The sequence below is a fragment of the Papilio machaon genome, chromosome Z, assembly GCF_912999745.1.
Source record: "Papilio machaon chromosome Z, ilPapMach1.1, whole genome shotgun sequence".
NCBI classification, from domain to species: domain Eukaryota; kingdom Metazoa; phylum Arthropoda; class Insecta; order Lepidoptera; family Papilionidae; genus Papilio; species Papilio machaon.
In genome coordinates, this window is record NC_060016.1 from 113,359 (window position 1) to 137,576 (window position 24,218).

The following is a 24,218-nucleotide window of genomic DNA, read 5'->3' on the forward strand; positions in this document are numbered from 1 at the left end:
ATCCGTTAAGAAAAATGATATTGATGCTTTCATCTAAACCTACATAAATATTGTGATTTTCATTATAATAACGCAGCGTCAAATTAATGAATTTAAAAGTTGGTTATTTATATTTTACTTGTTGCGATTTAAAAGAATATTTAAACACTAAGTACAAAAAATATTCGAATAGTAAAAATATGAGCGTAAACAGGATTTGTTAAAATATATAATTAAAGAGTTAAAATTTTTGCTTCAGTCTTTGGATTTTGTGGTGGAATGTATACACAACGAAGATAATAATAATATATATGTCTCAGAGAGGACTCCCTATCAACTTAGTTGTTAGTCACAAACTGAGGGGAAGTTCGATATCATCTAATATTAATTACTCGTTAACACTACCTACAACCACACTTACTATCTACTATAGTATTGTATAACTGCTGCTGTACCAAATGAATACCGCTCTATCTACGTATGATGCGTCTCGTGAGCACATCTCCAGTTCACGTCGTATGGCAGCAACAGCGTCCTAACTCTAATCTATTCTACTGTAATATATTCATACGAGATACTAACATCAATACACAGAATGTTACATAAAAAGTACATCCAATCATGAAAAACCATTAGTTCCATAAGCATTATATGTTGGAACTCGTGGTTATGTGAAAAATTCTCTCGTCTTTCCAATGACCTGACACCTAATTGAGTAATTTTAATTTCTTTTGATTACCTACGGACTACGGACATTAAAAGCGGATGGATAATATAGTAAACATGCAATAGAAAGAGCTTCCTACAGCTCAAGATAATATTATATTTGTTGTCAAGATGTGAGACATCTTGTTATGTCAAATGGTAAAATTAAATAGCATCTAATTGAGCCCGTATTGTTGTCTGTAAAAATCGATATCAATGTATTTGCCGGCACATATTTCATATTTTTTTTCCTTTGATCCCAGCTGTGTAAATATTCTTAAAGTATTTTAAATTATAATTCTGATTCACCTTTCAAATGGTAACTTATAATCCATTTGCATCTATTTTAGAAAGCAAATTTCGTTAAATGAGATAAAAGCGAGTTAATACGGGCTCAATCCGCTCACCTAACACTCTCGTATCTCTAATCCCCGGAAGAATTAGGTTCCGCGAAGACGTAATTGGAATCCCAGCGACACCTCTGTGTGAGGAAGGCGTACAGCTCGAGGGGGTCGCACAGGTCGTCCATGTCGTCTTCTCGAGGGCGGCGGCGGGTGTCGCTGTGTGTCGGCGGAGGTGGAGGCGGGCGGCGCGGCGGGCGGTGCGGAGGGCGGTGCGGAGGGCGGTGCGGCGGGCGGTGCGGGCGGCGGGGTCGCGGGGGTCGGCGTGTGGGGGTCGAGGGGGGCTCGGTCGGCGCGGCGCGGGGTTCGGGCCGGCGCTGGCGGATGGCGCGAACTTTGGCCCTATATCATACAGCCTCCGCGCTCGGTTCGCGCTTCGGCAGCACGGCCTCGGCCGTCGCCGCAGTCGCCGCCGCCGCCCCAACAGAGTCGTTGTCGTCGTCGGCAGTGTCGGAGGCTGCGGCTCGCGAGGGCGTCGGCGTCGGCGTCGATGCCGGCGTCGGTGTCGGCGGAGATAAGCTGCAACGACAAATGTCAAAAATTAGAAAAAAAGCGTATAATAATATTCAAATATATTAATACGCATGAGCACTTCGCGTAAATAAGTCGCTTGTGTAAACGTGACAGTACTTAAATAAACAATTGGCGCAAAGCGTACAACACCAGCATTCATTACATTACATGTGGCAAACTGCGTAGTTTTCAAAACGTACAATTGCTCGAGCTTCAAGTAACGATGGCCGCACAGCAGGTAAACATGAACCGAATTAATCACTTATAAAAATAATACGGTGCCAAATTTTCACAAAATCACTTCATCAATGGTAAAAATGTCATTATTAACGCACAGCAAATAAAAATCTTTCTTTTTTTCTGCAGGCATCAAAAAATAATAAAAAAAAAAAAATTTGCATTACTCAAACATCTTATGCCTTTAGTTGTTAAGTAGGTATGAAATTGAAAAATAACGATAATGAAGAGGCAAAGCGAAGTCAGCGCGGCTGCGTCGTGGATATTATATCATTTGAAATTGAACTCGTGTCATTTGAGTGACACATATAAATGTCAAAGAGTTATGAAATGGAATGCTCGGATCGATCGGCCGAATCCGCCTCGAGACCCGACAACATGGCAGCACTTCACATTATACTGCGACAAACTTTCTTGCCAATAAAATGACAAACAATACATGACATGACATGACAAACATCTACAGTCCAACACGAATTTTGTGACCCTTTTTTTTAAATCGACAGGATAAAGGTACACAAATCAACGTAAGAAAAGCAAAGACAACATTCCACAGGCAAATAAAATATTAAGCAATCTATTCGCTAGGGGGGGGGGATCAACATAAAATAATAATGTAATAAATCAACAAAAAATAAAAATTGAACTCACTTTCCGCTATCCTTGTGGTCCGCCTTAGCAATGGGTGAGTCAGAGCGCCAGTTGTTGCCCACCATTTTTTGTACGCTACAAACAAGAAAAATAAGATGTCAATAACAAAACATCACAACTGGTTTGCATTATTATTAGTAACATATTATTTTATTACATAAAAAACAATTTATGTACCATATCATCACGAAACGTATTAATACTCCTAGAGTCATGTTGTAAAGGCGAGAGAGACATCTTTTTATATTTGAAGGAAACATTGCGAAGCCGGGAGAGCAGCACGCTCTTCTCTTAGGCGATCCGCATTAGTTGTGAGACCGGGCAAGGAGGCTGCCGGCGGCGCGCAGCTGCGCACTTGCGCATCGCACTATCGATCGCTTCAGCAAGGGTAGCTACAGACACATCTCGGCCCCCGGACAAAACTACCCCCAGCCCCAGCCTCCTGATCGTCTCGCCGCCGCGACGCCTCCCCACGGCGCGCTTATAGCGATACCATGGCATACGACAGGTATTAAATGTAATCAATTGACAATTGGTACAAACAATACCAAATATGGGATTTGAGAAATACTTGTACCATCAGGGTCGAAGATTGATATTAATCATTCGCTTTGTTGTAACAACATGGAGAAACAATAATAACGAAAACAAAAACAAAATGAAGGCATGAAAATTCCATTGAACGCTCTTGTCAACATAATAACTTGTTATTGTGTTGTATGTCATGTGTCATACTCATACGTATTTGATATCGCGACGCAACATCAGACCAATGTTTTAAATGTCAAAAATCAGTGCGAAAACAAGTGACCGAAGCTGCTATGAAACTTCATAATATGTAAATAGACACCAATACCAAGAGAAAAACTAAATCCTACTTATTTTAATTATCTTACTAATTTTGCTAATTTTATAAATTTAAGCGTTTAGATGAATGGACGTATGGATGGATGTTTGTTTGAAGATCAAGGATTCGGAACGGTTCACCGGATATTGATGAAATTTGGCATAGATGTAGAACATAATCTGGAAAAACACATAGGCTATTTACTAGTTTTTTTTTAATTCCGCGCGGACTGAGTCGCAGGCGATAGCTAGGCTTATTAATATTATAAATGCGAATGTTTGGATGAATGGATGATTGATGGCTCCAGAAAAGTCGCTTGGACCTGGATGAAATTAAGCATAGTAGTAGAGCATAGTCTGGAAGAACACATCCCGTAAAAAGTATAAAATATAAAAAAAACTGTCGAGTCTCGCTAAGCAGCCACTGCTCCTGCAAAACATTGTTAGATGTCGTGTAAAATCTAGTCATTTTAGTTAGTGTCAATTATAAAACCGTGGCAATTACACAGCACCATCATTCTATGAGCAAAGCACGTGAAAATAAATTATATATTTTAATTAGAATACAATGGTGCCATGTTTTGAAAAATACATAGGCTATATACAATCCCGAAAATGCGTACGGTTCCCATGAGATACGTTTGATTCACATATTAAATGAAAAACTCCACAACGGTTCAATTCACATATTATTGATATATTCCACAGATATATCTAACTTACTGTCGAATAACATATAGTATTTTAACTCCAAGCGGACAAAAGCAATTTACATATACAGATAGTAGCTATCGCCAGCGACGGTATAAAAAAAAAACGTAATAAGTAGCCCATGTGTTCTTCCAGACTATGTTCTATATCTGTACCAAATTTCATCAAGATCCGCTGAGCATTTCCGGAGAAACCTTCAAACAAACATCCATCCATCTAAACATTCGCATTTATAATATTAGTAAGTTGTATGTGACATTAACAAGCGTAGTATTAAGTAGGTAGGTAGGTAGATAGGGAGTGCTTACACATGTCTCATTTGGTCCCCGTGCTGATGCTGCGTGGCGAGTTGGGCGAGGTAGGCGGCCTGCTTGCGGTGGTGGTACATGTGCACGCGCAGGCACGAGGGGTTGCGCATACGCTTCTGGCAAATGTCGCATTGCAGCGTGCCCTCGCGCGTGTCGTGCTTGTCGCGAATGTGCACCTTCAGGTTGTACCGGTTCGCGAAGAACCGGTGACAGGACGGGCATTTCACACCACCCGTTTTACAGTTCCACCCTACAGTGCAATACATTGAACATAGTCACCGATTGTATACTACCATAATATGACTTAGATTAGCTATCTGAGAGTGTAGCTCTTATCCGCGACTTACACGGTCTTCTTGACATCAGAACAAACCTAACTACTCCTTGATAACATAACAATGAATTCAACCTTAAGTGTAGTTAATCTCACAATTTTTAATTGAATACTTACCCGATTCCTTAGCAGATTCCGGCATAACCAGCACATTATTGTATACATCAGTGTCAAAGTCGATCAATGGCTCGCTGTAATAAATCAAACTAGAGTCGTTACAGCGGCACCGAGTCGCCGTAACTCTATATATGTTACTTCAAAGACACGATACAGTAAACAAACCAAATTCCATGTCAGTCAATTCACAAAATTTTAAAGTAATGTTCTCATGCGAAACAAATCTTACTAATAGTATAAATGCGATTTTAGATGGATGGATGTTTGTTAGAAGGTATCTCCAGAACGGCTTAACAGATCTCACTGAAATTTGGCATATATGTAGAACATACGAGGGCTGATTGATAAGTATCCGGAATGAAGAGGAGAAAAAAGAGATATTTGAATAAATTTAATTTATTTTTCTACATATGTTCCTCCTAGCTCAATACACTTAGACCAACGCTTCTCCAGGGCTATTATTCCATTTTTATAAAAAAAACTGTCAAGTCCTTCAAAATAGCCATTAACGGCGTCAATCACTTCAGTGTTGGACGAAAATTTCTGTCCTCCTAGCCATTTTTTCAAATTTGGGAACAGATGGAAGTCGCAGGGGGCCAAATCTGGCGAATATGGCGGGTGGGGCAGTAATTCAAGGCGTAACTCTTTAATTTTTGCCATCGCAACTTTTGCAGTGTGGACCGGTGCATTATCGTGGTGGAACAATATTTTTTTCCTATTCAAGTAGGGTCTTTCTTGTTTCACTGCGTCACTCAACTTTTGCAACAAGTTTGCATAGTATGGGCCATTTATTGTTTTCCCCTTTTCAAGGTAATCCACATAGATGACACCTCTAGCATCCCAAAATACGGTTGCCATAACCTTGCCTGCCGATAATGTCGTTTTCGCCTTCTTTGGTGCGGGTTCGCCGCTTTTAGTCCACTGTTTAGACTGCTCTTTGGTCTCCGGCGTGTAGTGGTGGATCCAGGACTCATCAACTGTTATAAATCGACGAAGAAATTCATTGGGATTCCGTCTAAAAAGTTCCAAACACTCCTTTGAAACATTCACTCTTTGTTTCTTTTGCTCGTCGTTCAAAAGCCGCGGCACCCATCTCGCACAAAGCTTTTTCATAGATAAATGCTCATATAATATGTTCAAAACGCGTTCAGATGAGATGTTCACAATTTGGGCTATCTCCCTGAGTTTTAATCGACGGTCTTCTAATACGATATTTTTTATTTTACTGACCATTTCTGGGGTAGTTACCTCATTTGGTCTTCCGCTACGGGGAGCGTCATTGCAGCTCGTTCGTCCTCGTTTGAATTCTGCCACCCAAGAGTGGATAGTGATAAATGAAGGTGAAGAATCCCCTAACACACTATTCAACTTAGTTTGAATCTGGGTCGCCGATTTCCCTTTTAAAACATAGAACTTTATGACGGCACGAACCTCCGTTTTCTCCACTTTCATGAAAATGAAAACTGTCTCACTATAAAGCTGAATATTTTTTAAACAAATAATTATTATTTCCCAAAATTACATGTATTGAGATCGTAAAAGACTGCAAATTACGTTTCTAGTAAAAAAAAATGTTATTTCTTTTTTTTTAATTGTCGTTTCGGATTCTTTTCAACCAGCCCTAGTAGCCTGGAAGAACACACAGCCTACTAACTAGGTTATTTTGTATAAATTAAGCGCAGACCGATACGCGGGCAACAACTAGTTCTAGTATAATTATGATCATATCACATCAGCAGAGTCACTTTATAGCGCTCTATAAACAGGTACGAGTAAGTACGTGCCAAAGTAATATCACTAATAAAAGTGTGAATGAAATAATTAGACGTATATGAGAGTATGATTTGTATCAAGTCTATAGACATACCCGTCTGAAGCGTATTCTGTATTTTCAATGTGCGTTGGACTGTTGTAAATGGATCGCGACTTCTTCTTTATGTTACAGCTGTTCCTATTGGGTGTATCTTTAAGCAACCTTGAACACAACAAAAACAATATATACTATACTCAAAGTACTTAAATCAAAACCCTAGCGACTTAAAATAAAACCAAAGTAAGCATTGGGGGGTATTATATTACGCTACGATGTCACGTCAGCCTCCAGTAATGTCGTTTTTAAACAAGTACGCAATTCATATTTTACTATTTTTGTATTCATTATCTTAATAATATTACTACATTAAAGAAAAAAATGTAATTTATAAATTATTCAGTTGATAAACTGAGGGCTTTATGGGGTATAAAATACGTATCTCAAAGTTTTGTCCATCAAATAACAACTGTTTAAAAAAAAGTCGTTTGTAAAATGATTGTACGAATAGGAATGACTACTATATGAGATACATTCATACATTGAGAATATATTTGCAGTGAAGATGTACTACAAAACACGATGTAGGCAGGGTGGGGTAGGATATTCGGGGGCTGGGGCTAGGGTTTAAAGTATCGATCGAACGAAGGGCGCAATACGAACGTACCGCTTGAGCGGGCTGCGCGTAGCGTCATCGAGGACGGCGACGGGGGGGTACTCTGCGGGTGCTTCGGTCGCTATGGTGTCCTCTCCCCCGGGCACCCACTCGCTCTGGCTGTCGCCCGACGGCTCCGGGACCTCGGGCCCTTTGTTCTCGTCAGACACTGGCGGCGGCGACTCGCTATGCTGCATAACGATGTTATATGTATGCAGATCAGTCTCGAAATTTAATTATTCTATCGGTCGATATTAATTTGCCAGCCGTCAGACCAACAGTAATGTGCACCAAAATTGAGAACTGTATTATTTTTCAACTGGTTGTCTATTCTACTCTGTTTAAACTTTACTTCGTTCTAACTAATATATATATATATAATATAGTTATTATTAACAAAATATTATATTATATATTTGTCCTCTGCATTCCTAAGCGACTAGTCAGATTGAGGACTTTAACGACGCCAGAGAATGTCCTGAATAAAAATATTTTGATTAGGTTTAAATGTCTTTAAGTGTACTTATAATTTGAACTTAAGCCTGAAAATAGATGTATCGCATTTTGATTATTTTTTTTTCACTCTTTATTTTTATAGGGACTTTGGTTCTTATGAACATGTCAGTCCCATAGAAAACAACTTACAATATCATAACAAATACATTTACAAGAAAATAACAACAAAAAAAAAAGCAAATAATGATATCAAGAAAAAGTATTTACAATTTTATAAGGCCTTCAACACCATGCTGCGATTTTGACTATAATTTGAAGTGACATGGAGGCAATTGAAATTGGCTTGCCTTCAGCTGTTCTAATAATTCTATAAATGATATACACAGCTGCTCTCTGTAGAAAGCTCTGAATACATCTTGTCTTGTTAATTTTATTTTTGTTGTTGTTTAAATAATTTATAGTAATTTTTAGATTTAATTTGAAATCAGCTAACAATTTAGAAAATTTACTTTTTACAAAAATGTAGTTTCCAAATTGAATTTAATCTTTGTTATCCAAAACAAAATAACAGTAAAATTATATATGTATAAGGTTTCCCTTAATTATTGTCAATAAAAAAGTTTGACCATGTAATTACAAACTTAAATATAAAATTACTCCGAAACACTAAGCAATCAAATTATTTTTTTCTGAGGAGTAATTCAGCATTTAGTACAAATAGTTCCATCAGTATGTAATCATTGTTAGTTATTTCAATTAGGAAAGATTACTATAAGGAGGCTTTATACAATTGATATATATTTTTAAAACTAACCTAAATGAATCAAAAGTCTTTGATATCTTTTAGAATACAAACACACTTTATGAAATCAAATAAAAAACTTCATTTTTTATATTCAAATATTCAATCTTTAAACCTTATGATAGTAATGACTAAAATTAAATATTATAAAAGAGTGTTTTCTCAAAATTATCAAGTAAGAGAAGGCTTTCATTTGATACAAAGTAATTCCTCTCTTATCTCAAACGCATGCAGTGATCAACGAGGCGTGTTGAGGATCTAGTTGTTCAGAATTGTGTGCCCATCTGAGAGCTTGGCTAATAGTTCCAAATAGGACACTTGAGTGCATCTCTCTATCGGAGTTAAGAGTTAAGAGAATAACAGAGTTAAAAGGGTAAAATGAGGATGAAATTTCTTATTTTTATTCTCCACTTAGATGAAGATACAAAAGTCATAAACTTGAAGTCTGTTTTCTCTTCCTCAAAACAGTAAACATGCATATGTCTACTGGTTACAGACACAGTATTGATTTAGAATTATGTATATTACTGGGAATTTAGAGAGATTAGTTGAAACCACTGGTTGGAGTTTTAATATTTGTTACAATAATTACTAAGACTCACCTCTCTACCTGAAGTCAACCCTTTGACTTGAAGCATCTCCGCAGTGTGCAGGAAGGCAAAGAGCTCTTGCTGGCGCACATGCACCTCCCCACGGTACATGAACTGTAGCAGCTGCCGCAGCTCATGGTGAGCCACATCCTTTAATATCACAATTGGATGGTCACACGGGTTCATCTGTTGTAACAAGACAAAAACAACAAAAAAATAATAAACCAAAAACTAATGACATAAATTACAATTTACAGTGCAACATAAAACCTTCATGAATATCATTCTAAGTGTGTCATAAATCAATAAAATATTGGGTAAAATTGCTTTAACCACAATAACAAGTTTTAGAAGGACAACTAACTATTACAGTTAGAAATATTTACATCATCAAAAACTATTAATGTTAATATATTTGGATTAAATTAAATTAAGGTGGTCTATATTATGTAAAATAAAAATAAACAGGCAATTTGTTTCCACAATGACAAAGTTGCAGGCAAAAGCTAGTATTTTATAAGTTAGTAAAATAAATATAATTAAGCAGGAGGTCATTTTAATATTAACAAAATCGGAAATAATTTCTAAGAGTTTATTAAAGTCAATTTATTACTTTTGAATTAGAAAAGAATGTGGAAAGGGAAACAAGTCCAAACAAAATGAAATTGCAATTCATATGCAAATCATTAAGTCTTTGATAAAGTTGGGCAACTGGTTGAGGGTAATTGAGATAAACACTGCTAAGGTACAGAGCTAGTAGTCCTCATTATTACTTACAACTAACTAATTTTTTATCTTTCCTATATCTACATCTTTCAAAAATGAACAAAATGTATGCAATATTCATAATATTGTATTTATTTTGTATGTCATAAATGATGTGTAAGATTGCATTCCCCCTTATTTGGGTGCAAATAATAGATGAAATACAAGTTGATTTGATGTGAGACACATTTTTGTCACAATTGATAAGTCAAAGCTTCAGAAAAATTTCCATGAGTCATTAGTTTTCATATCTTAATGATTTTAAATACTTATTGTGCGCTCAGTTTGCATGACAAATTAGATAAACATTTCCAAGTCAGTGGTAGCTGGTAGCTGACAAGTTGGATATTGAACATGATATGGCAGTACTTTGCTTTACTTATAATTATAAAATAATCAATGATAACATTTTTCAATAACACCAATCTCTTGAAATTAATACAAAATATTTAAGTTACATTGCGTTAAAAAGTTTTTGGATATGTTAGGTGAAGGAGCAGAGAATTAGTTAAATATGTAATCAGTGAGTCACACCTTGAATAGTTGTTTGAAGTAAGGGCTGCAAACCGACAAGATGAGCTTGTGTGCATGGACATACTGTCCACCCGCAGCCAACGTCACGTCCACCAGGTCTTCGCCTTCCAACAGAGCTTGGAAGGACTGCGATAAATTTGTATGGAAATCGTTCCACCGCAAAGAAAATTGCTCCGACATCTCGCCCTGAAAACGTCACTTGACTCTAATAAACGCCGACATCCGAGATATGTGACTAACTGTACACCCAACTTTCAGAACATCTACGCGTCCGCACAATGAAACATAACACTTACTCAAACTTTGCACGAACTCACAATTCCGATCCAAATTCCGTCTTCAAAAATGTTTAAAATCGTTAAAAGGCATATTATCTACAACATTCCCGAAAAATTATATTAAAATAAGAAATAAATAATATTGATCGTAGTGACTGGCATGGCAATACACCAAAAAAATATCAAAATGTCGTTTGTTCACAATGGAACGGATTATGGAGTGCTTGGTGCTTGTGCTTGGGTGGGAGTGGGAGTCTGTCTGACAAAGACAAACTTCATTCATGTCGTTGTCCATAGCCGTTGTCGAATCGAATTGTTATAATTATTGCCTATTTCTTTTTTATTTAAGTTACTTTTGAGAATTATGAGGACTATTATTTGGTAAAAATAACATGAGGAATTTTCATGTTATTGTTAAAGCTATATACAATTGTAAGTTTTTAATGGCAAACGACAAAATTCGTATGCTTAAAACTGTCAATGTCAACCTATAAAACAACAAGTCAAATGTCAAACATCTGTCAAATCAAGAAGCGGTGATGTGATGAGTACGTTGGCATTTCGTTAAATCAAGGATTTTTTTTATTTACCTTTAAAAGAAGGTAGCGACCATGAAATACAGCAGTACGTGAATTAAACGAGCTTTGTGATGAAATGCGTGATAGTCGGTAAGCATTTACGACGTTCTGTGTCTGTTTCTGTATCATGTAACTTATTTAAACCATTTTCTTAGTCGAAATAAAATCGCCATAATTCGCTATGTCCGGACATAATGCATTGGATGACGTTGAAACTGAGAGGAGTCAACTTGCAAAGAAAATTATAAGTGCAGCATTTTACGCCCTGTCTTCTTTTATGATAACCGTTGTCAATAAAACAGTGTTAACGACCTTTGCCTTTCCGTCATACCAAGTTCTAGGATTGGGGCAAATGCTGGCAACGATTTTAGTACTGTGGTGTGGGCGATATTTGCGCATCGTTCAATTTCCGCCACTAGATACCGGAGTCGCCCGACGTATTTGGCCTCTTCCTCTCATTTACATGGGAAACATGGCCACAGGACTGGGAGGCACCAAAGAACTGAGTCTACCAATGTTCACAGCCCTACGCCGATTTAGTATATTAATGACGATGCTACTAGAGCGACTGGTACTTGGAGTAAGAGCCTCATGGTTGGTGCAAGCCAGCGTGCTGGCTATGGTGGGTGGAGCGTTGATGGCAGCCGCTGATGATGTAACATTTTCATATTCTGGCTACACACTTGTGCTACTGAACGACGCCTTTACAGCAGCAAATGGAGTTTACATGAAGAAGAAATTGGAGTCAAAAGATCTTGGAAAGTATGGCCTCATGTATTATAATGCTCTTTTTATGATATTTCCTGCTGGCTTATTGGCGTGGCGGACAGGTGACCTGGAGCGTTCTGCGGCTTACCCACACTGGGGGGATGCACTCTTCCTAATGCAGTTTTTGATGTCATGTGTGATGGGTTTTGTGTTGTCATACAGTGTCATGTTGTGCACGCAATACAACAGTGCCTTAACTACAACTATCATTGGATGTCTTAAAAATATACTTGTTACATATCTAGGTATGGTTATTGGTGGTGACTATGTATATTCCTTTCTTAATTTTGTTGGATTAAATATAAGTGTGTTAGCAAGTCTGCTCTATACTTATGTTACATTTAAACGAAAGCCGCCCACTTCACATCTGTTGTTGAATGAGGCAAATGCTAAAGTTGACACTGTTTAACTGAACTTTACTATGATTGTTAATGTTATGACATGGCACCAAAGAAAACATTTTATTTTTACGGATATTTATAAAACGGAATTATATGTTACAGTGTCATTTTACAAATTTTGATGTTTTACAAATACTTTTACAGTAGTACATTTAATAGTATATTTTACAAAAACTTTTAATTTTTTGTGATTCATAAAATACAGTAAATTTTGAAATAGTTTTAAGTATAGTTGTAGCACTACATAATATATCTTAAATATATATGTATATTTTTTATCAGCATTGGTCTATTCAGATATCATACAATGTTCATGTAATATGATGAACAAGTTTATTAGCAAGTAAATACATATAGTGAAAATAATGAGTTCAAATTTTATATTTTGCAATATATCTTTATATTAACACTATTAGCTGTAATGTTGTTAGACCAATCATAAGCTGAGTGAACTATTACTTTTCATGTGTTTGTTTGTGTGTTTATATATGTATATATGAGCTGCTTATTTTGAAAGTGGCCTAACTCCATTTATCTTCAAATCGAGATATTGAAAGTTTTGCGTTTCAATGAATTTAAAAATATATGTATAAGATACTAAGGAGTCATACTGCTTAAGCGTATCTAAGGATGTTAAATTTAAAGTTCCTGTTAAAATAGTGGCAATTATTAAGTAAATAACGTGCGTTTTCTTATCAAGAGATGGAGTTGGGCCACTTTCAAAATTAACAGCCAGATTCATTATAAAATTTGAAGGTGCCCAAGTCCATTCAAAATAATTTAAGACGTTTCTCTCTGAATATAAGCAATCTGAAATGCTTCACTGATAAATAACATGAAGTTGTACATGTAACAATGGTAACCGGCAAAAAATTGAAAAACGGAGTTAGGTCACTTTCAAAATAAACGGCTCATATATTGTATGTACCTCCATTTCACACTGAAATCATGCCAGTCTGTATTCCTTTTTTTAAATATAAAGCTGGTATAAATAGTGACAGTATTGCCTAAATTCGGTAGGAATTTTTACACATTATACTGAAAGTTCGAAAAGTTATATTCAAGTATTTACAACCATTCACTTTGTTTATAAGTTATTTTTAAAGAATTAAAATAATTTAGTTTATGTTATTTAAAAACAAATTACTTCAAACATGATGTGAACATTTTCTTAGTAAATCTTGAGATTTACTAAGAAAATGCTATAAATCTTCGGACTTTTATCATAACCAGGTGAAAAAAGTTCACCAGTGTGTTTTACAGGTGGTAAATACTAGGATTGACCGTAGTTCGGGTATTTTCAGTAACGTAATAAAATTAACTATTTCTATGATAAGAAATCAAATAAACTTTTGAAGAAACCGACAAACGACATTGGATTGGAACATAAAACAATTTATGTTGAATGATGTAATACGAGTAATGTAAAACATTTTAAACATAAGTACTTAATGGTTAATTGTGATTTCCAATTACGCGATAAAGTACTCGACACATTAACAGCACCAACAAAAGTGTTTAAAGCGATAACAACTTGAATACGGTTACTTGCTTATGTTGCTAATATCAGCTTTGTTTTAATGTGAAAATATTTTTACTTTTAAACCAGCTAGGGCAGGCAGGGGCGGACGCGGAGTAAATGACAAACTTCGTCTACGTCCAGCTCGCCTCGGTAGACCTGAAACTTCGCCCACAACTCGCCGACTAGAGCGCCCCGCGCCCTCCCCTGCCTTTTGTTTCAAACCCTCTATCGTTACTCTCTTTAAAGTTTGTAATTAATACATTGAGAGGTTTTTAATAACGTAATGCAATATTTACTAATGTAACTTTGTGAAATGCAATTTATAAAACTTTAATAGATCAATATTTTTAATATTATGGAGTGCAGTAATTTATGTAAGGCATAATTTTGAACGATTGTATTTTTAGATATTTACTATAAAATTTTACATATTAAGAGAACTTTGTGATTGATGCTGTAAAACATATTCTGCTGTCATTAGACGCCACTAAAATTTACAATTTACACTTTTATAAGTTCGAATGCAAACCATTAGCAATTCGTAATTTTTGCGTCGCTACCCGCGATAAATAGAGCACGCTTATATTTACACTTTGTAATTATTTGATGACTCGCACTAATAAATTGCGGTCCTCACAAGTATTGTCGTAATAGCTAAATCCTACGTTTACCGCTTGCACTTGAATCAATCGTGAAGTGTAAATGGGCGCTACTGCACTGCCTTCGAGCTGCAGCGCGTTGTGCGAATCGAATTTCAACTGTTACCTTCTAAAGCGCGTGAGTGCGTTCCAGTGAGATGTGATTTAAGAAGCAATATTGCCAAACGAGTTCTGTGCCTTATACGTTCAATTCGTATCTAATGCCGTAAACACGTTGAATATTTTTCAAAGGTTTACTTACAGAGATCGTAAGGTCGAACCACTGTTCAATTATCGTCGTTGGTTTCGACCTTGCGCAATATTCACCTATCTTGCAATGTTTACTTTATATTGTATGCAATATTCTTATTTTTTAATGATGTTTGATTCGCTTTATTTCTATGGCAAGTAATGAAACGTAAAATAAGTCCTTGTGGTATTTCGTCAATGTCTGCAAAAACATATTGCCGAAATATTACATGATGGCATCGCCTAATTTTATTTGTGTATTAGAGAAGCAAATTATTGGTTTATATTTTGCTATAATATCGATGGCTTCTACGAATAAGAGCCTTTAACTCAAACAAAAAATGACATTTACATTGTTGTAGTCGTTAACTAAACTAAGAGGTAGCTTTTAACACAAAAAAGTAAAAATCATCAATTTGTTACGTTTGCCCTTATACCCATCGACATATTATGTTGTAACGTTTAATTTCATTGAAGATCGGATTTTTTGTGCGACGAATGATGACATCGAATTACACACCAGTTATTTTTACGGAAGTTTACGCTTTATTTACTTTTTAATGTCATTAATTATAAATCCATGTTATATGTTGCTAAATTAACGCATTTGTCAGTTGTTATATTAGAGATGCAGCATTTGTCAATGGGTAGTTATTTAATTGAAAATTATCTATATAGTGTTTGTAAATACAATCTGCTCACCATGCTATCGTTTCCCTGGCCGCAAATACCAATGTTTCTCTTTATTGAAATTTCACCGTTAGGTTCATTACATACCTAACTTCGTGCAGTCTCGGTGACAGACTCAATTGCTGTCACATTCCAGTCAGAAGCGCCACGGTGTTCATAACTTTCTTTGTTCGTGAAAAATCGTTATAAATTGTTGTTAGTAGGTATAATGCACTCATTTACATATACTGTGTAATTAAGCAATAATTATATACATATTTTTTAATATTATAAGTGATTTATATACGCATGTCGAATACGCACATTATTACTTAAAATACTTAGAGATTTAAATTATATTCTTGTATACATGTTTGAGTTAGAATTTAATGTTATTATTCAAATTCATTATCATAAGATAAATAAAATGAGAACAATTACATTATTTAGTGTTAAAATATAATGTTTTCGTGAATAGTTACGTAAGAGTTACCGTGACTTTACACTGTCATGAAACAGAGTTGCGATACAAGCTTTCTTTCACCCTATGTTCGCATTGTCCAATCAAAGTTATCTCAACAATTTAACAACAAACCTGCATGCGAAAGATTCGATATGATTTAAAAAGAATAATAATACATTTAGGCAGCATTTTATATAAAAGGTCTACGGAAATGCGAACGCCATTACAAAACTTATGTCAAACATTGGTCATTGTTTAATGTGAATAATTTGCTCCCGAAATAATGATGAATGTCTCACAATGTAAAGCCACGGATAAACAGCACAACGATGTAGTATATCAATATATGTAGTAATCTTTTATCATAACAAAAATTCAGAAAGTATAAAAAAAATTATGTAAATTCTTGTTGACTATCGATTTGCTAGTTATTCTGCTTACTTTCATCGGCCAAATAAAAATATTTAAACCAGACAATCGTTGTCGCGGATCCAGGTTTTTGACCGGGGACTTGTGCGGGAAATATGACGAGTCAATAGGCGAAAAAGTAAAGATCGTATAATATAACCAAATGTCATGTAAAAAGAATTGTGAAGATTTTGTACACACCAAAAGCTGCTCTCGCACCCCTTCTTGATTACTAATGGTACTTGATTTTTGTACAAGATGCAGGCAAACAAACATAAATACATTTAACTGCGTTGCGATGACTTGTGCTGACGGTATTTCACATTTAGAGAGATATTCACGTTATCTCGTATGTCTGGAAATACTGAAATAAAAACAATATACCAATACTTTCATAAATCTGTTATATTCTCCGAGCAAACGGTCTCAGTCACTTTTAATTAATCAACATATATCTACAGCACCTTATTTGTTATAATAACTGGGTTTCCACCGCCGGTACACTTGTATACAAACATGTACCTTTCATTCTCTTTCACTATTCAACACCCAACTATTCAGTGAGCGGAAAGCCGTCAGCACAGGGCACTATATATTTCGTTTATGCAAACAACATAAATCCGCTGCGGAGCAATCATAAATGTATACACAGTTTTGGTATAAATGACACCTTCAGTGTGCGTAAAATACGTCAAGCAATGCGAGAGCGATCCATTCTTAGCCCGTAGCTAAAAACATTTTCAATTTAGTACATATTGTATCTTCCCGCGCCGATGTGATCGTGTTCGTGATCAAAGGCTGTGCCTAGATTATCTGATTAAGCTTTGTTCCATAAATAGCAATAAGTACTTGTAAAATATCCTCTAGTACTAGTAGCGTATACTTGAAAAAAATGTATTTATATTTTTACATAATTCTTGTAACTTTATATTCTGTCGTCTATTTAGTAAATAAATAATATGAATGGTGAAATGAGAGCGCGATGTAAGATTAATTTCAACTTTATTTTATTATGCATTTACTTAGTGTTGTCATTGCCATATTATAATGTAATTTAAGTAATTATTTGTGAATAAATATAATGTTCGGATTATGTAGTTTATTAACCGTTGTACTAACAAACACCTCTCGGGAAATATGACACACATGGTTCAGGAATAACGAATCTCAAGCGATGGACCTTTAAACATTGAACCTGACGATAAGTGAGTCCTTTCGTTTTGTCGGGTGTATAACGTGCCCAAGTAGCAGATTTTTTATGTTATAAGGTGCAAACGGCCACCGTTATTATCCGAAATGACGAGTAAAATCCGCCATGCACACTCATCAGACGAAACACGGTATTGCTTCCACTTGACGCCTGTCTTCTGTCGTGGTATTGCACCAGTCGAGTCGGCCTATTCGTGCAACGGATTTTGTTTATATCATTTTAGTTTGATTGTTGATTTTTTGATATCTTGAAGACAATACCAAAATTTTCGCTTTCACGCCAAAACTACTGAACCGATTTAAATGAAATTTGGTACACAACAACAACAAAATTCACGCCCGTAACCCAGAGAGGTAGGCAGAGAACCAGGATCAGACATTTGTGCGGTCCTGGCACACCTCTCTCTATGTTCTTCTACATCCATACATCATATCATAGCACGTCGGTTCGTCGTACCCGAAGACAGTATTTCACGCGGACGAAGTCGCGGGCACAGCTAGTAGTAATAATATTTTAGAGAACAATTCGCCAACAAGTCAATGGAAGGAGTAATAGAAGTATTACCATTTAGTTAATATTCCAAGTAGTGCTGGATCACGCGCTCAAACCAGTTACTTAATAAATTCTTTGCTGTACACGACTATAAAGACCTAAGTGTCGCTCAATAAAGTCCAACTTGTAAAAAAAACATTAATATGGATATAAGTATAACAGGTAGGTAATTGGATCAGTTTAGATGGATTTCTAACATAGCAACAATATTCGTAACCAAATTTTATCAACACACTACTGTTAAAACATCATAAATTGTGATGTAACTTTGAAACGACATATTTAGGAAACCAGAGAAACTTTGTGAAAAATCTAAAAAATCAAAGAAGTAAAAACATTATTAACAATAAAGAAACTTTTGCTCGAACTATGAAGTAATTAAAATTATTTAGTTTTTACTAGAGTATACTTACTATTCTCTTTAATTAAAGTCTGGACTTATGGCTGTGACATTGCCTGACTGTGACTTACGTGATATGAAACAAGTATTTTTAATTATTATTTTTTTACCCGACTAACAAAGAGGGTAATGTTATCGCGTATGTAATTGTTTTTTATGTATGTGGGGACCTTTGTGACGGCACCGACTCAACAACACTTTTACTTCTGATAGTACTGATAAATTAAAAAAATGCTCAAAAAGCAAGCAAGTGAAAATTTATATTCGAACTAAACTTCGATCGGAACTAAAATTTCTTTAGAACTCAGTGAAAATAATACTCAATGTAAATAAATAAAAAAACACATTTGAAATCAAATTTGGATCCAGTAAAGTAGTAATAACAATAATAAGTAACAATAGACATATTTTGGCTACAAGTCCATGTTATACCAGCAAGCAAGCTGGATAGACATTTTCCTAATCTTTGGATAGGCGGAGGTGGGCAGAATTATAAATGAGATGCGGAATAATCTAACAACTTCGGTAGATAAGTCACAAATTAGAAGAAGAATGCGATTCTGCGTACGCAGGTGGTAGAGGAAGTCGCTACGAGCAAGAACTTTAAATAGGCCAAAATAATAGAAATAAAGAAACATAGTCGATAAGCAAACTAATAGTTGGATTTGATAAAAGGTCTGATAATGATGATAGAAATTAAGGTTTTTATTATATCAGAAAACAGGACGAACTTGTACGACGATTAACATTTCTGGGAATGGTAATGAAAAAAATGACAAAGGCACGACATAAGTATCAATAGTTTATTACATAAATTATAGCCAAGCTTACATTTTCGTTTTTTTTTAATCTAATCATAATGAATCATAAAGTTTTAAACTGCCTAAGGTTTTACACTATCCGTCGGTACAAGATGCAGGAGCGCAATGACATCTTATCATCGGTACAATTCTTTGAACTAATAATGAACACTAAATTCTAATTAGTGCCATATTACTTTGATGGCAGTCATTATGCATTACAATATAGTATATTTTAAATTTAAACATGTTAAATGGAGGGAGAAATAATTTAAACGCTCCTGCAAATGTTCTAGGAAATATATAAAAGAATCTTATAAATAATTCTATGATCACTCTATCAATTAAAATTAATTAGGCTATGCTTGGTGTTACTACGATATAACTATTCCATTTTCCTCGATATAAACCCTACTTCGACTCGCATAAGCATGTTAAAACTAAGTAATTATATGAAAAAAGTATGGCTCTAAATTTCTACATATCACATGTATTAAAACTGATTTTCATAACACATCGGCCGGCGTTGAAACTTCACACTTGTGAAGACGGCAAGAAAACTATACGAACTTTATGCATCTATATACAATTGATAAACACATCAAAATTAATCTTGGTTGTTGTCAGATTGCTTGTTGTGTCACTGTTCCACCTCTGCTTGCCAACTTGTACTTACGTCTACGTCGGGTCTCGCGCGAATCATCATTCTGAGCGCGAGCGAGCGACAACGGAATACTCATCATTCAGTCAGACATTCCACTTGGAGCAATGAACATTACCATTACGTACAGACAGACACAACGTTGCTATTCTAACACGAAAAAACTGACTACCGCAGAAAATAAGTCTCAGTGAAAAGTAATGTATTATGATTTAGTAACAATATTGATTGATTTCGCTAAACTACTTAATAAACTTTCATACGAATTGTATCTAACTCCTCACACATTTAACGTTAAAAAAAATGAATGTTAAACAAGAGCAAAACAAACGCTACTCTATCAACAATGTCTCAGAATAATGAATATTATAATTCTGTATATCTTTTGAAATTATTATATTTCATCTAAGGTATCAAAATTTTATTACTTTATTGCCATTAATCTAACTAACATACAAAATTAGGTCGTAAATAATATGTTCTTGACCCTTAAATATACATACATTTCTTTATTGCTAAGTGTAAAGAGAAAATTGGTGTTATAAGAATCGTATTGCTGTAGATGTTAGTACAAACAGAATGTACTACAAGTAGACATGATTTGTTAATGCTCGCGAAAATTATCTAAATCGACAAAATAAGTCCCATCACATTACATCATTCCACAAAGTCAAATTTTATCAAATCTTCTGGAAGACTAAAAATAATTAACTGTTAATTTACGAAAAAATTTTGTTCTAATTAATTAGATCCCCTCTTTTAAATGAACACTAATAAAGTCAATTGGACAAAGTGAAAATCATTCCTTCAAAATTCAATGCACTGGTCTGCAAAAAAATTCTTCTTAAAAACTTCACAACTATGGAGATTACATTGCTCTGAATCTATATCTGTTTTTGTAGCACGTTTAGTTTTTTCATGATTTTTAAAACTAAAAATTTTTCGAAGTATTTTACAATTTTCAAATATATTCTTTCCCAAATAACATAATAGCCTGTACATGAACAATTTTTTTAGCAAGTAGTAGTAGAAAGGAAGAGCAGAAAGTGATTTTGATAGTAATTCATATCCACCAGAAAGTTCTTTACGAAGCTCAGTGTTATCAAAAAAAATCTGCCAATCAGACTAGTTTTTCTTTTTGTCATACATGTCATTTCGATGTTAATTAAAAGACCCTTAGTTATTATTTTATAGTAATCATGAATCAAAAGGTATTGATCAAGGCTAAAAAGATGGTTTTAATTAGACCACCATGATTTAAAATATACGTGCTGTTGTTGTTTTAATTGAATTTTTTTCCAGACCGGTGTAATTCAATAAAAAAAATACTAAAGTAAGGACAAAATATTTCAATGACACCTTCCCAGTGGAAGACACGATATTGATTAAAATAAAATTCAAACACAACAAAAGGTATTCATCGCTGATTTGTGTCATATCATTTCAGTGTATGTCGACTGCAGCGACACCTGTGTCCACACATACTGTTGTCACCTTTTTTTGTAAAAGAGAACAAATGGGATGACAATATGTGTCAATACAAGTATCAAGGCAGTCGAAACTCACTGTTTAGATTGCATAAAAACTTGGGACATTCATATTTATGTACTTAAAATTTCAGAGTAATAAATACAAGATTAGCCTAAAATATCACAATGAAAAAAGTTTGTTAATCTTTTTCCTAACTAAGTACAAATATTTAGGATCGGTGTGAAAATCAGCTAACTGTTAAAAACAAATAATATTAAAGATCAGTAATGGGGAGAAAAACCGAAAGCTCAAGTAGATGGTGCCAGCATCCGCTGTCAAAGTTTTAATAAGTCATTCTCGCACTATTTTAATAAAAGTTAAACATGTATTCCTAAGTGGGGATGTATAGTGAGCTGATGATGATGTCGCCATTAAAAAACAGCTATTAACTAGTTATAGAAGAATCTAACTGGTGATAGGAGACATTCTTTGTTGTAAATAATTTGAGATATCTTTAAAAATTGGTTATTTTTGTGTAAAATTTGCGTTTGTCGTTGTTATGACCACAGTCCTCAAAGTATTTTGTATTTCAAGTGTTTTTTATAATCATCATCATCAACCCACTGAGGGGCTCGGAGCCTCCTTTAGGGGCAGGGGTCACGAGGCCATAGTCAACCACGCCTGTCAAGTGAACTACGCCTTTATCTTTGAATTTCTTTGGAGATATATTCAGATTGCACACCTACAGATTACGATTGAAGTACTTAACCCCTGAGCCACTTAACACCTGTCATGCTGACATTTATAATGAGCTAAAGACTGTGTTTCTCCCCATGAGACAACTAGACAACACGCGTTGACAACACGTGTTGTCTAGTTGCACACAACGCGGCAAGAAGCTGGCTGGTCTGATGATCGATGATCTTAATCTTAAATCTTTCTTGGATTAGTAATAATCGTATGTCCATAATGTCTTAGAAATTTTAAATATAGAATTTTTCATTAAACAAGAGAATTTAATTTTCGTAAATATTTTATAGCAGGATGAAAATGAAACACTCCTTCAAATGTTCAAGACAAAAAACAAGGACCGTATATGTACCTACGTCCTACGTTCCTTGTCTGCGCTCCAAAAACACGGGACAGTTTTGTTGAAAAAGTTCTAAAGACTGTCGAGCAAAGAAATGTGCCATAAAAAATTGAAAAGAAATGTTTTTCGTTTTTAATGAAACTTTTTACTTGCACATTGTCTGGATTATTTAGAATTTTTGATTCGGGCATTGCAATGCATTGATTAAACTAGTTGCAGATATTGGACGACAAAACTAGATGATCAAAAGGTATTTTCTAAACATTTTTTTAGAAAAATATAAATAATAAAATCAGTTTACAAATTGCATTATTAAGTTTTTAGACTAAATGTTGTTTAGTATGGCGTGTCAAAGATGTTATCATTATCATTTAAAATATTTCTTATGATGCATATATTTAAACATCAACATTTTGGCCAGACTTTAATTTATAATACAAAATTGAAAACCACTTCTTCAATCACAGCGCTAATTAAACTATTAATATAATAGGCAAAGCTCTTAGATCTTAATTGTCACTATATGCTATAAACCAGACCATTTTAAAAAACATAAAATTAATGTTTATACTTTTTGTAAAGTTTCAAAATTATAATGCATTCTTGATGAAATCAATGGGAGTTTGAACACACTACTAATATCTTAAAAATGTTCAGATTTAAAACTGCGAAAAATATGCCGGTATGTCCTTAATGTAATTTAAGCATGACTTATACATACAAAATTGAAATAATCAGCCTTATATACATGCAACATAAAGTTATGTATGTCCGTGTATATTAATGCCTACTAATTACTTAAGTACTTATAATCACATTTCCATGAATAAAATAAAGAAGGGATACAAAAAGATTACTAGATGAAGAAATGAAAATTGGAAAAACCCAGTATTGGACTTATAATATACCTTGTCATACACCCATCTCCAAATATTTATAACCGATCGAGATAATTACATCGAAATCATTACAGCAAATTTGGCTAACTACATTGAATAATCTTACACCAAAATGACGGTTTAAGGAATGTTGCCAAACAAGAAAGCTCCATCTGAAGAGACATGGAAGTACTAACATACCTTAAAAACTTATCATGTATTACTTCTTAATCTAAGGACATTTAAACATCAGGAGAAATCTTTCAGATATCAAAACTATTACTCATTTAATTAAGTTTTATGTAAAAAATACAATAGCGCTACAACTGAATTTTATTTCAGTTTATAAGAAAGTAATTAAATAAAATAAAATGATAAGAAAGCCTAAAATTAACATATACAAATACAAAAACCACCACAATTATAATTACAAATCAGTTGTAATATAGCTGCCAGTTGCTGTTTGAAGTAAAAAAAAAGAAAACAGTTTTTGTTAAAGTTAGTAAATAATCTGCATTTAAATTTGTTATAAAATACTTTGGAGCCTTCATTGTAACTTGTTTACACTATACTAGGAAATAATAATGGCTCTAAATTCGTTGTATAATGTTTATAGACGGTAGAATACTAAAGCTTGTGTTGAATGTATTGTTACAGTAAAATTTTCATTTGTATTAAAACATAATCATGCTACATAGCATGTCACAACAGTAAACAATCAAACAGTTAAAGTTAAAAAAAATATATATGAACAGCATAATTACATTAC

General features: G+C 34.5%; 2 protein-coding genes across 2 annotated transcripts; one reads left to right on the forward strand and one right to left on the reverse strand.

Moving 5' to 3' along the window:
- Positions 1-1,365: 1,365 nt before the first annotated feature.
- LOC106715894 (zinc finger and BTB domain-containing protein 14) lies at positions 1,366-10,933 on the reverse strand. Its single transcript, XM_014509259.2, has 9 exons — positions 10,711-10,933; positions 10,415-10,600; positions 9,128-9,301; positions 7,280-7,458; positions 6,670-6,777; positions 4,803-4,876; positions 4,352-4,601; positions 2,487-2,561; positions 1,366-1,604 (listed from the first exon to the last, which is right to left on the reverse strand). Exons 2-9 carry the CDS (start codon positions 10,592-10,594, stop codon positions 1,433-1,435), a joined length of 1,212 nt encoding a protein of 403 aa, XP_014364745.2. The 5' UTR covers positions 10,595-10,600; positions 10,711-10,933; the 3' UTR covers positions 1,366-1,432.
- Positions 10,934-11,229: 296 nt separating this feature from the next.
- Positions 11,230-12,521, forward strand: LOC106715896 (UDP-sugar transporter UST74c). The gene has a single exon (XM_014509262.2). It carries the CDS (start codon positions 11,452-11,454, stop codon positions 12,445-12,447), a length of 996 nt encoding a protein of 331 aa, XP_014364748.1. The 5' UTR covers positions 11,230-11,451; the 3' UTR covers positions 12,448-12,521.
- The last annotated feature ends 11,697 nt before the right edge of the window (positions 12,522-24,218 follow it).

Excerpts from the sequence above, each read along its gene's own strand:
- LOC106715894 (XM_014509259.2), bottom strand. The coding sequence starts at position 10,594 with ATGTCGGAGCAATTTTCTTTGCGGTGGAACGATTTCCATACAAATTTA. Across the intron at positions 6,778-7,279 it reads ACGCGCAGCCCGCTCAAGCG|GTTGCTTAAAGATACACCCA; the intron begins GTACGTTCGTAT and ends GTTGTGTTCAAG. Across the intron at positions 4,877-6,669 it reads ACAGAATACGCTTCAGACGG|CGAGCCATTGATCGACTTTG; the intron begins GTATGTCTATAG and ends GATTTATTACAG.
- LOC106715896 (XM_014509262.2), top strand. The coding sequence starts at position 11,452 with ATGTCCGGACATAATGCATTGGATGACGTTGAAACTGAGAGGAGTCAA.